The sequence below is a fragment of the Diorhabda sublineata genome, chromosome 5, assembly GCF_026230105.1.
Source record: "Diorhabda sublineata isolate icDioSubl1.1 chromosome 5, icDioSubl1.1, whole genome shotgun sequence".
NCBI lineage: Eukaryota > Metazoa > Arthropoda > Insecta > Coleoptera > Chrysomelidae > Diorhabda > Diorhabda sublineata.
The window spans coordinates 29,345,384-29,359,097 of NC_079478.1; the positions used below are offsets into that span (position 1 = coordinate 29,345,384).

The 13,714-nt window shown below is 31.9% G+C and overlaps 1 protein-coding gene across 1 annotated transcript in view; it reads right to left on the minus strand.

Annotated features, from left to right (window-relative positions):
* Positions 1 to 13,714, minus strand: part of LOC130444709 (protein turtle homolog A-like) — a 175,754-nt gene that overhangs the window by 48,929 nt on the left and 113,111 nt on the right. The window contains exon 6 of the mRNA XM_056779984.1: positions 615 to 908. Within this exon, the coding sequence (XP_056635962.1) occupies positions 615 to 908 (294 nt within the window). The remainder of the gene's footprint in view (positions 1 to 614; positions 909 to 13,714) is intronic.

The following is a 13,714-nucleotide window of genomic DNA, read 5'->3' on the forward strand; positions in this document are numbered from 1 at the left end:
ATTTCCAAAAAGGGTCAACCTTTGAATTGTTTTTATAACTCATTCACGTTTTTGTACAATCAATTTCTAGGAAATCGCAAATTATTTCTAAAGTGTGGAATGCGGTCCTGTTTAATGCTCGGTTTTTGCGTTTTCAACCTTAAACACGTGCTCTATGCGTGAATATGTTTTGGTTTACTATTTTTCTTCGGTAAATAGAGTTTAGCTTATTTGTTTACTTCAATGATTTACATTTGAACATTTTTTCAGATTATATTGTTTTATAAATTACATCTTGTCAAATAATAACTCGCCCCGAGATCAATTCTTTGATCATGGCTAGTCTCACAATTCGAGTCTTTGAACATTGTGACAACCCAAAACTTCACAATCGAAAAGAGCCATTGATGTTTGGTGTAACACATATTTTCAAGTGTAGTACGACATTCAATAACCACAGAGTGAAAACGATATTGGAATATCATATTTCATTAGCAGAAAAAATATAGGTAGTTAGCCGCATATTTCCACTGAATTCCAAAATTCGTCAAATTTTTTTTTAATCATCCGCTTTTTAGTTATTTACATTCATGTGGATACTGAAACAAACAAACTGCTTCGGAATTGATACTTACCAGCAGGATTTATATAAAACATGCAAGGTTCTTTTTGCATGCCTATTTCATTTTTACCCCAGCATAACAAAGTTCCATAATCTAGTTCATTCATCGGTTTATATAAAGCAACGCTTCGTCCTTTTTCGGTTTGGATTTGACTTTGCGGTATATCTATCATGTCGGCAGAGTTATTGAATTTCCAAACAAACACTATATCACTGGGATTTCCTTCCAATTCGCAAACTATCCGAGCAACTTCGTGTCTTGCTACGCCGAATACTTTAGGCTGACCTGGACGACAATTTGGAATAACTGGAAGAGAAATGAGAGCAATTAGTCAAAAATTGAATAATAATCTATCAATTGTATACTTTATAGAAATAATTGGAGTCAAATACAGTATATATTGATTCGAATTAATCGAATATTATCGAGGAAAACATACATTCCAATTAATCATGATAAAACTACTATTTATCCAATCGGTTACACTTGGTCCCGTTAATGTTAAATTTTCATATTAATGGCATTCCATATTGTTAGCAAATTCAATGGATATCTTAATATATCTCAATGATATAATCTTTATTTCAAGAATAGTGGGAATCCTCTACAATGATATTTTCGGTTCTTACCGAACTCCAAAGAAAAAACATTCTGTTACTATGTACTTTCAATATACCCTTCCCTTCTGGGGTATGTGTTATGCGACTCTGAGCGAATCTCCAAACTACAAAAGAAAGCCATTAGATATTTACTCAGACTGAACAAATAGACTCACGGCCGGGACTAAAAGATTCAAAATATTGACTCTTCGCGAAGCATGATCTTTATCTACTTACTCCATGTTCAGAATTAAATGCTCACTACTGTATAATGCGAAGTAAGTGCACAATCATTTGCCGATTGACATCAAATAATTATCTACTTTTCGTATGTATACTATTTATTAAGATTTTATTTTATTTGTGAGTTTGTTTTATATATATTTACAAGCATTTGTCGTTAAATTGTAAACAAATTACTTATCACACAGTCACAATTTCATTTTTGTAATTTTTGTAGATACTGCATATCTGCTAATCAGGGCAGGTTTATCAATAAACTTCTTTCAAATAACTTCTCACAATCCATTATAATGTATCTAAATCTTTCATTTAGATAAATTGCTGAGCTTTACATCACCATGCGGTTGTCAACTTTAAAAAATAACACCAGGAACAATATAAATTCTCGTCTTAAACAACCGCCTCTTTATCTTCATACAAAACGTGAAAATAAAGTAGCATCTCTTTTTGTAAAACACTTGAAGCAACCCTGACTAAAGAACTCTTGAAACTTTTACAAGGATCTATATCCCGAAAACGTATAAAGTTTCTTTGTGCAGGATGATCCTGTTTCATATAAAAAGTTAGTTAACAATTGACAAATACGCGTAGTTGAAACCACAGGCGTTCTCGTATTTACAAGGATATTCATGAGAGATATTATTATTAGTCAAATAGGTTGAATACGTGGGGTATGATTGCATATTGGTTTACAGAGTGAGCGTTGAATGCAATAGGATACTTGAATCATTCCATTTATCATCAAAAATATATTGTAGTCTTGTAGTGAAAGAGAGAAATTATCAACAAAATTTATTGTCAATAGTGTAATAACAATTTTATATATGGAATAATCATACAGTAACAGAGCTGTAGTGATGCATTATTTAGTACGGCTATGCAATACAAATGTGGTTGTTAATATTTTTGTAACATTGATAATTGATCATAATTATCTACTCCAATGGGTTTTGGATACTGTATATTGCCTTGGTACCAGTTTTTTATCGTGGTATCCTCCACTTGCTTCGGGAAGGACCAGTGAAGAAAATAAAATACTTCAGGAGTATTGGTAACCTGGATATTTACTGCTAGTGTTACTCACGAAGCTTTTAAGGTCGGAGTCGTAGAAGAAAGCGAAACAACGGTTAAACATAATTTCCTTTATTTGAAACTAGATTTCACCCACTTAAGTTCGGACGAATTGACGCAGAAACCCTTTAACGGACACTTACTCTACTTCGGCTCTTGTCTTGCTGTAGGCTGCATCATGGACGGACTGCTGGTTCTTCGAGAACTACCTTTTTTCTTCCAAATATTAAGACGGCTACCGGAATTTCCCTTTTACCAATCCGCTGAACGGATTCCAGTTGATATTTCTACTTACAATGGTATACCTTGCTTTTTCCTTCGATGAAGACGGTCATTCCTTGAATGACTCTGTATCATCTCTTTTATTGCTGTAGGTGCTTCCATTTCTCTAGCGGTGCGTAAAGTGGGGTCGTCTTGGCTAGGATTACTTGAGTTTCATATTTTATATTGACAGATATAAATTTACATTTAAAATTGGTGAAATCGTCGCTTTAAATGTAGTAAATTCGTTGCCCAAAATCGTAATTTTGTTACAATACAGAGTAGTCAATGGAAATGAAATAGAAGAAAAAACTTGCTGAAGTAGGTTCTCCTGTGGAATCGACTACAGGATGGAGAAAAAAATAGTTACTGTGATACAGGAGTTGTGACAGGCAAATATAGTATAGAGTAAGTAATCTCCAATCCTCTAGAGATACCTGGAGACTAACGAAATAGGAAATGAAGACTGAGATTAATAGATCAGCTGTAAACACAAATTTTTTCTAGTCAGTCAGCAAGAAAGAGGACATAATCGAATTTTTGGGTCGCATTTGTATATGACACCTTAAACTGAAAATACATAGTTATATACGAGTTTGTTGCAAATGAATTAACATTTGTAATGTTTTGCGTATTTATTTACACTCTTTCTATTTGTGGGTTGAATTAATAAACACTGTCTTTTACGCTCTTAAATACACACTTCATAATAATTCACTTATGAATATCACTTAAATAATTTCTGCGATTACTTAACTAATTCCTTCTTTTCACTACGACTATTTAGTTAAAACTAACTACACAAACCATTATATAACTAAATAAAATTCTAAAAAGTTCTAGAGCAAAAAGAAACAAAAGAAATAAATGAATACACTTTCCAAGAAATTATTCAGAAGAAATAATGTAAATAAACCGCCTGCCACTAAGAAAATTATATAAAAATAAACATCTAACGAGTTCCGCCGTTTATAAAAAAATGTGAAAGACGCCGCTCGAAAACCGCTACTGGAATTCGCCGAATTTTTAAAATTCTATAGTAGCTTGACAGGACCGGTCTAGGGAACCATTTTGCGAATTTCTTCGTAATGTATCTATGTCAATGAGCATAGCAATAGACAAGACATTAGCAAGAATTTTAATTCTTGAAAATATTTTTTTCTCTGTCCCAACGTGAAACAAAAATTCTCTGAAAGTTTGGGTCCTAAATATTAATATTAAGTCCTCAGCCAAGGGGTGTAAAGATTTCGAAACACACAGAGTTTTTATTTTTAAATTTCTATAGCTCAGTGGCATTTCATAGCATCGCTTCGACCATAGACGGGGCTTTTTTAGAATTGAATGTTTTACAAAAATGTAACCAAGCCCCAACTAGAGCCGACGAGGTAGTATGGGCCTCTAAGCTTAATTTTTCCGTGAAATTAGCGTTTTTCCGCATTTATCTCGAGAATGATAAGAACTACAAAAATGTAAACAACAACTTGTAGAAAATTCAATTTTCCACAAAAAAGTTCATTAACACTAAAATAAATGTATCTAGAGATATTTAATGATAAAGTTTCAATAGAACGGTAAAAAAATATAGATAGTTGGAAATATGTTAGTATCTACAGTGAAAAAAGGCTTTATATTTAAATATAAATTGATAGGATAATAAAAAAAAATATTTTTTTCAATTTAAAATTACAAAAACTTTATCATTAAATATCTCCGGGAATATTAATTTTTGTCGTTCATATTTTTTGTAGCTCTTCTCATTCATGAGGTAAATGCAAAAAAGTGAATTTCATGAGAAAATCAAGTTTAGAGGCCCATACTACCTCGCCGGTTCGATTTACGGCTTGCTGGACATTGGACACTTTTGTAGAATATTCAATTCTTAAAAAAACCGTGCCCAATGCCACTGAGCTATAGAAATTTTTAAAAAAATCAAGGTTTTTGTATTTTTTATGGGAAAAATCTTTACACCTCTTGGCTAGGTCGTGGAATTAATATTAATATTGAAGACCCAAACGTTCAAGGAATTTTCATTTAAAATTCTTTGTGTCTTTTTTATTACTATGCTCATGACGTAGATACCATGCCATGCTATCAAATTTTCACCATATTCTTCCTGCAAGAATTTTTTTTCATTACTTAATAAATAACATTTGTTAATTCAGTAGTATTTCTAATTTAAGGTGTCATCTACAATTCGACCCAAAGTTTAATTATGACCTCATTTTCTATTTCATTAGTCTCCAGGGGTCTCAAGTAGTCTGTAGGTTCGTAGTATCTCACACATCGAGAGAATTATACTAATACTAATTTGCATGCCACAATTCCTGTAGATTATCCCAGTAACTATTTTTTCTCTATTATCCTGTAGTCGATTCCACAGGAGAACCTACTTTAGCAAGTTTGTCCGCTATTACAATTCCATTGACTATATTGTATTGTAACAAAATTAATATTTTGTGCGACGAGTTTTCTATATTTCTAAAACTTAATAGAGACAATATTACCAATTTTAAACGAAAATTTATATCTACCGTATTTTTCAATCTAAAAAAGTAATTCTTTTTCGAGTATAACCAGAAAAAACACGCTTTGGCTCGGTCAAGAACTTAATATTAATATTAAGGGCCCAAACTTTCAGAGAATTTTTTTTGGTACTTGCAACAAAATTTCACGATGGAACAGAAAAAAATATTTTAAAAATAGCACCCTAGTAATTAATTCCAAAATGATCACAAATTAATGATATAGACGCTAATCAAAATACAAAAATCTATTATTTTTATCTGGATGCAATGTTAACCCTCAAACAAAAACGGTACCTGTAGTTATGGCAAAATTTTTTTTAGAAGTTTTCCAAGTAGAATCAATACAACTAGTTAGATTTCAGTTCCATTGTTAGTAAGTTTGATTAAAGTTTTCCTAAATACAAAAATTAAAAACACATTTCAAAATCAAAAAGAAACTGGTTGATAAGCATTCAAACCGTAGTAATTCATTAGAGTTTATCAAATAATGGTTATCATTAGAAAGAGGCTATCTGTAAAAAAACTTCCTATTCCAATTACATGAAAGGAAGTGGAAATACCATTCATGAAATTATTTATTTAAATAAGACGAAATTCTGTAACCGTCTGTGAGCTTGGGGATTGTTTCTGTATATTTCATAACTGGAAATTACTTGATATCATGGAATGAATCAACCCTTTACTTAGTTACGCTTATGCGTTACACTTTATTTGTTGTTTTGGAGGAGCCGTAAATCACAGATCTCGAAACCGAGACCTTACCCTTAAGAGTCCGTCCGACCCTTCTCCTCAACTCAAAAATGATGGATGTGTTTGTGTATTTTTATTCTTAGCATTTCAGGTATATTTTCGCAGAACGTGATTTATCTGCTTTCTCTGCGAATATTAAACTTTTTTGTATTATTCGTTCAGTTTTTACTTATTTGTAGCGATATTGTGATGGCGTCATGATAACGTCGATGATGTATGAATTCCAACCATTCGCAATCATTATTTATAGACTGTCAACTGATTCCGGTTTGATTGTTACCATCAGAAAAATGAGATAACGGAATATGATCATCAAATGTGCAATTTATAACTGTAATGATTGTCATCCATATTGACAATTATAAAAAAGGATGTACTTAAACACGTCAATTTTTACGAAACAGACACCTGACTCTTGTAGACCTCCGACTTTCATTTTTCCACCTTCTTGTTTCTGAATATATGTAAAACATCATAAGAAAGTCATTTATATGAATAATCCAGACATAATTTTCTTACATAGTGTGAAAATCAAATCCTATTGCGATTAGTATATGAATAAACGTAGGTAAGTACCCACCATAATTACGATTCCTTTGCTTTTTTATTCTATACTGACGGACGATTAAAATATAATAACATTAGATAAAGAATATCAAAAATTATGTTGGAGCCCACCTTTAAAAAACTATAAAGAAAATAATTGCAGTTTAATAAGCCAACTTTCTTCTGTTCGAATGCGTACAAGTACTCTGACTTACGAACTGAGAAGGAAGCTCAAATGTAACTTCGACAGTTTTACTTTTCATATAATCCTTGGACCGCCAACAAGCGGGATCTTATAGCTTAGTTCTATCGAGGGTGTTAACGCCATTCGATCGAATTTTTGTCTATTCTGTACGTGAGGTGGAGTGGATATTATGACAATAACTTGAATCACGAGTTAAGTCGCACGATTTGCCGCTTTGTACGCCCGCTAACGGCGAGTCTGATCGGATTCACTGTAGTACTGTAATATTACTCAAATGCACAAGCGTGATGCCATATGACCATTCGCCATATTCTGTGTACTAATTATTAATAAATATGATGAATGTTTTTAGAAACATCTAAACCTTATCAAGGCAGTTGGATTTTTCACTATTTCCCAGAACAAATTTTGCTATTTCTGCAGTTCATTAGAACGACAGACAGAATTTATAAGAGGAACCAAAAGAGAAAATAAACGGCATTTAGTAATTATAAGGGTTTAAAATTAACTATAACTAATTTTTTGACAATTTAAGGTCAATTCTCAAAAGTATACATTCAAAAGTAATACATTTTATTAACAATAAGGATAATTTTATAATTATAATTATCAATTTAAACAAGTAAAGTAATAATAACGAAGTTTTAATTATTCTAGAATTGTATAAGCATTTCAGTGTAAAATTTACGGTAAACACTCGTTATATATTCCTAAACTTTTGATGTTTTTAAGTTTAGTTTGGATACGTACGATCGAATTGAATAAATTAAATTAAAGTTACCTACTTTAAAGTTAAATATTGACACTTAAGCCGTGCGGTAACATGTTTCTTTGGCGTAGCGGCGTATAGTATCAGTAAGCAACCGCAGGCGCATGATATGGCATGTGTAACCGCCATTTCCTGTAGCGATTCCGCCATTTGAGCATTCACAAGAAACGTTTCAAACTTTCGTTCTGTTTGTTGATTTATGGGTAAAGTTTAGGTTTGATTTCGTGGTTAACTTTCTTACTTTTAACGGCATCTTGTTTTCTAGTTATACTTTTCCGATTATAGTTTATTTCCCACAAGTCGGTAAAGAAAAATGAACATTCACGGTTCATTCAAATGTTAGTTAACGTTGAAGATAAATGAATTCTGTATGTTATTATATGTCACAACTATGATATGATATTAATTTTGTAAACATCTGTTTTAAAACAATCACAAATTTTGAGAGCAATCAAAAAATTAACCAGCTGTAACATATTGTATCGTGTGCTCTGATCCGTTCAATTTATTCTTACAAATTACATCATACATCATTTGCTCTATTCTGATGTAATTGAGTTGCACTTAATTATTTTTAATTGTATCATGTGGCTGGCAAAGCGAATGAAATCCATTCAAATCTGTATCATTCAGTTTTATCTCGTGATCACAAATAACTGATTAATTTTGGATTTGATAACCTATGATAATTCAATCAATGAACGCAGCGGTGTTGACATTACTCGATAAGCCTCGATTCGGTTAAAACCATCTGTTCCATATAGAATCTATACCGCAAGAAGAGTCTAGATTATTTTAATGATTTTCAAGCTGTACGTTTTGAAGCACTGTGTTTCATGAAGACGCTGACGCATTTTGGTGGTGAAGTAGCCAAGCAAATTTAGTCCAAAGCTGTGATTGGCTTCTACCGACTGAGTCATGCAATCTTCTCAAAGCTTCGATGTAGTATTGATAATATTGTGACTTCTCGGAGCACACCACGTTCAAAAATCAACCCTGTCTTCACTTTCACATGCGTTTTTTGGTTTAATTGGTGCGTGGTGGTGGTAACTTTTTACATACCTCATTTGAAATTTTTGACTCACAAACCTGAACTCTATAGTCTCTTTGGATAATTCTAGCATATATTTATAGTATCGTGAATATGATAGATCTCTTAATTATCAATATTATTTAGCGTTTCCACCCTAATTTTCCTATTATTTGGTAATTTTTGGATGAATTTATTTATTGACACCTTTCCTAATTTTGTGATTTAATTTACTTTTCTTCCCGCGTTTCAAGTAATCAATTCTCTAATTATTTCTCGTTCAATTCATATTGCACCACTTCCCATAGTGCGTTGTCAATGTAGCTCATACAAGGCTTAAGAATATTCTCGAAACTTCTTTAAATTCCTGAACAATTTAGAACATTATGCATTTTTAATGATTGATTATGTATGTCCATTTTGAGTGTTTGAATGAATAAATGATTATACAGTATTATCTTAAGGCCATGAGCGGCTCATTCACAATGGTTAACAATCCGCAACTTTTACAGGAATAACCTTTACAATCTATGGAGGAAAGGAAATCGCTCGTTATAAAGAGGCATTACGACAAAAATTATCATAAATTGTACAGGAGGTATGGAAGCATAATAAAACATTTTTAATTGAACTGCATACTGTCGAATATCGTGTTATTTACACGAGGAAAAAATCGAAATAAAAAAAAAATTTGTTGGTTACTCTACAACTGAAATAAAAACAAAAAATATCCCCCCAATAATGAATCCATTGTATTCAATTAAGGACAACGTAGTGGCCATGGAAATAGAACTCCCCGACCAATTCATCTGGTAAGAAAAATGTTATTAAGATGATTTCTTATATTCTTATGGGGAGGGGCTCCATCGTGCATGACCCACATGTCTCTGCGAATGTTTAGAGGAATATTACATAATATGGGTGGGACAGTGAGCACAAAGAACGAAATTATAGATAGAATAAACTTCCATTGTAACAGAATCTTGGAAAGTTCAAAGAAATATCCTCCGTAGGCTCCGTAAGTGTATAGGAGTGCAAGGTGCCTACTTCGAACATTTGTTATAATTTTTTTTGTGCTTAGTTGATAAGTTGTAGGGTAACCAATAAAATTTTTACAATAAATAATCACAATTTATGCTAATTTTCTTCAGAATGTCTCTTCATAGTGAACAGTTTCCTTGGCATGTAAAACGATCTAAAAATCTACATATTTCTCCAATCATAAATTTTAAGGAGTTAAAAAATCGATTGGAAAATTTATTTTTGCTATCTTTAGATTATCCCTGTAAAAGTTACGGGTTTTTAAGTCAAAGTCAAACACACTACATACATAAATATAATCATCCATTGAAAATTTATAATGTTCGAATGTATAATTTAAAAAATATATTTACATTAAGTTTTGATTTCGCAGCCTCAAATGCTTATAACTCAGAAACGAGGGATCGTTTTTTTCATTTTTTCATATCACAGCATTGTTTTAACGTTATCTAATACTCTCGAATTATTTGCATCAAGCACCCTTTGAACAGCTAAAGACGAAGTTATAGAAAAACGAAAAATCTCTAACCGTAAACTATTAGTCAGATTCTTTTTTATAACAGTTGTTTTGATCGGCCAATGCATTAACATTTTTTCATATTCCTTCTACTTTAAGATTAGGTTTTCATAATAATCCAGCTGATCATCATCAAATCATTCAGTCCTTACGGATTATAGCAATGCATTTTGATACATTCATTATTTTACAGCTTGCCATGGCACCTGGCTATTCTTGTTTTATCTTTCCACTCCACTTCATGTTGCTCAAATTGCATCGTTGCTCTGGGTTGGATCCAACTGCAATTTTCTTGATCCTTCTCAATACTCTTCTTTTCATCATACGCCGATTGTCTTCCAGCTCAACATCTAATTCTTTATTACTCCCCATTTTCCAACTGCGTTCTAGTGTTGATCAAGGATTATATTCCACTCTAATATTTCAATATCATTTGCCTCTTTTTTTATTTTACAGTTTAACAAGGCTCGATTCTTTTTCATGTCTAGATTAGTAAGCCTAAAAATTCTGCAGGGCTTTTAGGAACATGACATGATTTTTGTGAAAATGAAAGTAATTTTTGATAATTACCTCCAATTCTACATTTCACACAAATGTTCGCGCAAATTAATTAACGTTTCCACAGTAGCTTTTCAGGCTTTGGATTTACCGCGCGAATACTAAATGGTAAATTCATTGTTTATATTTTTTCAAATCATTAATTCGTTTTTCACAGTTTGCAGATGAAAGCAACACGGTTATTCCCGCTTTATATTTCACTAACATTATAATATCTTGTTTCCTTTTTAAACAGCCGCGGTAATTAATATCAAAATTTGTTTGTGAAGTAAAATTTTCACGTTTTATATATTGAAACTTTGCACGGATAACTTGAAGAATGAATAAAGTGCGCTATGTTTTTGAAATAAAGTGTATTATTTGATAACATAGTGATTTTTACCATAATAAAATAAACAATTAACATATCAAATGAATTTCATGAAATTCAACCTAAATTATAATTTAGAGATAGAGAGATAAGCGACACAATTGTAAATTAGATGATTAATAATAATTATAAGTAGTTATTTATGCAACAAGTGAGTAAAGTAATAATTTTTTTCACGAGTCGGATGGTTTGACAGCTATTGGGAAATGGATGCATGGAATGTCGGTTTAAGCTAATAATATGAAATTATCACGAAAATTTTCAATAATTCCTACGAGTGAAAAAAAGTTACTTTACTCACGAGTTTCATAAAAAAATTTTTCTACGTCCGTAGACTTAAAAAAATTCGTCAACTTTTATCAATTTTTATTTTGTAATAGTAATATTAAAAGTATAACTGTGACCATTATTAATTTGAAGTGAAGAAGTTACATTACACACAATTAACGAGTTCAAGGAAATAACATCCTCTATAGTTGTATTAGTACTTAATGGATTGTTAGTAGGATTGTGAACATTTGCAATGTTGTTAGAAGTTGAACTAATTGTTTTCGTTAAAATTTTCACTGCGGAATCCATTTTGTTTTTTATTGAGTCGTCCACGAAACCCTCACTGTGCTGGATTTCCACACACCATGCTTCTTTAGTTGAATTATATCGCCACCGGCCGAAGAGCCGATTAGGTAAATTCAAATATGTTGCTATGAGCGAGGGAATTTTTGAAAAAGTATTGAAACTTACAAATTGGGTTTTGCATTTTCCACTACTGCAAAAAGAAATGAGCCGTTGTGACATTTGTGGGTCGTATATAGCTTATAAATTATTACCAAGTTCAATCTATTGTCCGATATTGCACCAATACGACGTTGAACATGAGTTTTTGTATCAGGTACTGTGATACTTAAAACATTTCCAGTATTATTAATATCGTTACACTTCATTTCATATAATTCCTCCCTCCGCAGAGCTCCTGCGATTCTGAATGTTAAAGCAAAGCAAATAATATCTAAGCTACACTAAAATTTTTTGCTGTCATACCTTATGCATGAGATGATGATCGTCTGGAGCTTGAAACAGAAACTTATTAATTTTTTCACGGGCAAATGTTTTAGATTTCTTGGGTCTATAGCCAACTGCTTATTTTTCAAATATGCAATGAGTTTCGAGTATTTACTGATGTCTACGTCGTTATTTACCATTAGGGTTACTTTCAGTTTTGAATAAGTCGACCAAAATGTTGAAGTTTTCCATATTTTGGATTTAGTTTTAAAGTAAGCTAGTATCATTCTTTCTGTGAAGCTGTGTATGCCTTTTTTTAGTACGCCACTCCATAAAAGAATTATATTCCTTTAAATACTGTTCCCTGGATTTCTCAGGGAGACGATTCATAGTCGTGCAGTTGCCAATTCAACATCTTCTTGTGTGCAGTTTAAACTTTTTTCACTATTACTCTCTATCACTAATAATAATACTACACTCTTTTTAACTATACAAGAAATAAAAAATGACACGTTACTGCACTTTTTTAACGCAAAAGCATGAAAAAATTAACCGCTACGGTACTTTTTTTCATGCTTTTTGACCGATTCAGAAATTACATTCTTTATGAATGCAAATGAATGAAAAAAAAGTGAATATTATAACGGACGTAGAAAAACAATATTAATAACTTATTAAATATTGAATTATGTTAGTATATGGTAGATTGAAACATTCTACAACGGAATAATAAGGTCTTTCAAGCAGAAATGCCTTTGTCAATTTTGTCAATAAAATGTATTTGTTACTAATTCTGAAGGTAGCTTTTGATTGAATCATTTTTTGACATTGAAGAGTATGAAATTTCTACCGGATAAGAGGTGTGTATTCTTAAGAAAATGTCCAAATTTTTTTTCTAATAGGGTAACTATGAACTGGTTTCTTAGTGGAGTTTGAAAGTGTTTACGAGCCAATGAAAATAATGAAATTAATTAAATCTAAATTTGCAAGGAGAGAAAAATCCAGCTTATCTTTTGGTAAAAGTATTGGTTTGTAGTAAAGAAAAATAAAGAAGATATTCAGAGCGGTAAATTACTTTATTCAATTTTCAAATATCGCGATGAAACCAGTGCAATTGTTGACACGAGTTACTTTAGCACACTTAAATAGTCATTTGTGTGCCAAGGACTGAAAGTGCTACTTTGTTGGACGAGTCTGAAAATTGCGAGACGAGCGAAACGAGGCAAGCAAGAGACGAGTCCAACAAAGTAGTATTTCAGTCGCGGCGTACACAATATTTTTTAGACGACGCATAATATCCAATACTTTTTCAATTACACTGAAGAAAGAAAATAAATAATAGAGAATTATGATCAATTTATTTATAGTTTTTTTTCTGGTGACACCACTTCGTAAAGAGCTCGTACTGTTTTTTGTACCTTACACGAGATTTATCCGGCAACGAATTCAGAACGGCCGCATCGCTTTCTTCGGAGAGATCAGGTGGCGTGGATTCGAGTAACTCTTCATCGCTGATGTTTTCTTTTTCATCATCATTCATAGTTATTCATTAATTTGACAAAACTTCGGATGAAACAAATAATTTCATAAAATTAAAAATTTAAGGTTATAATAATAATAGAAGTGAA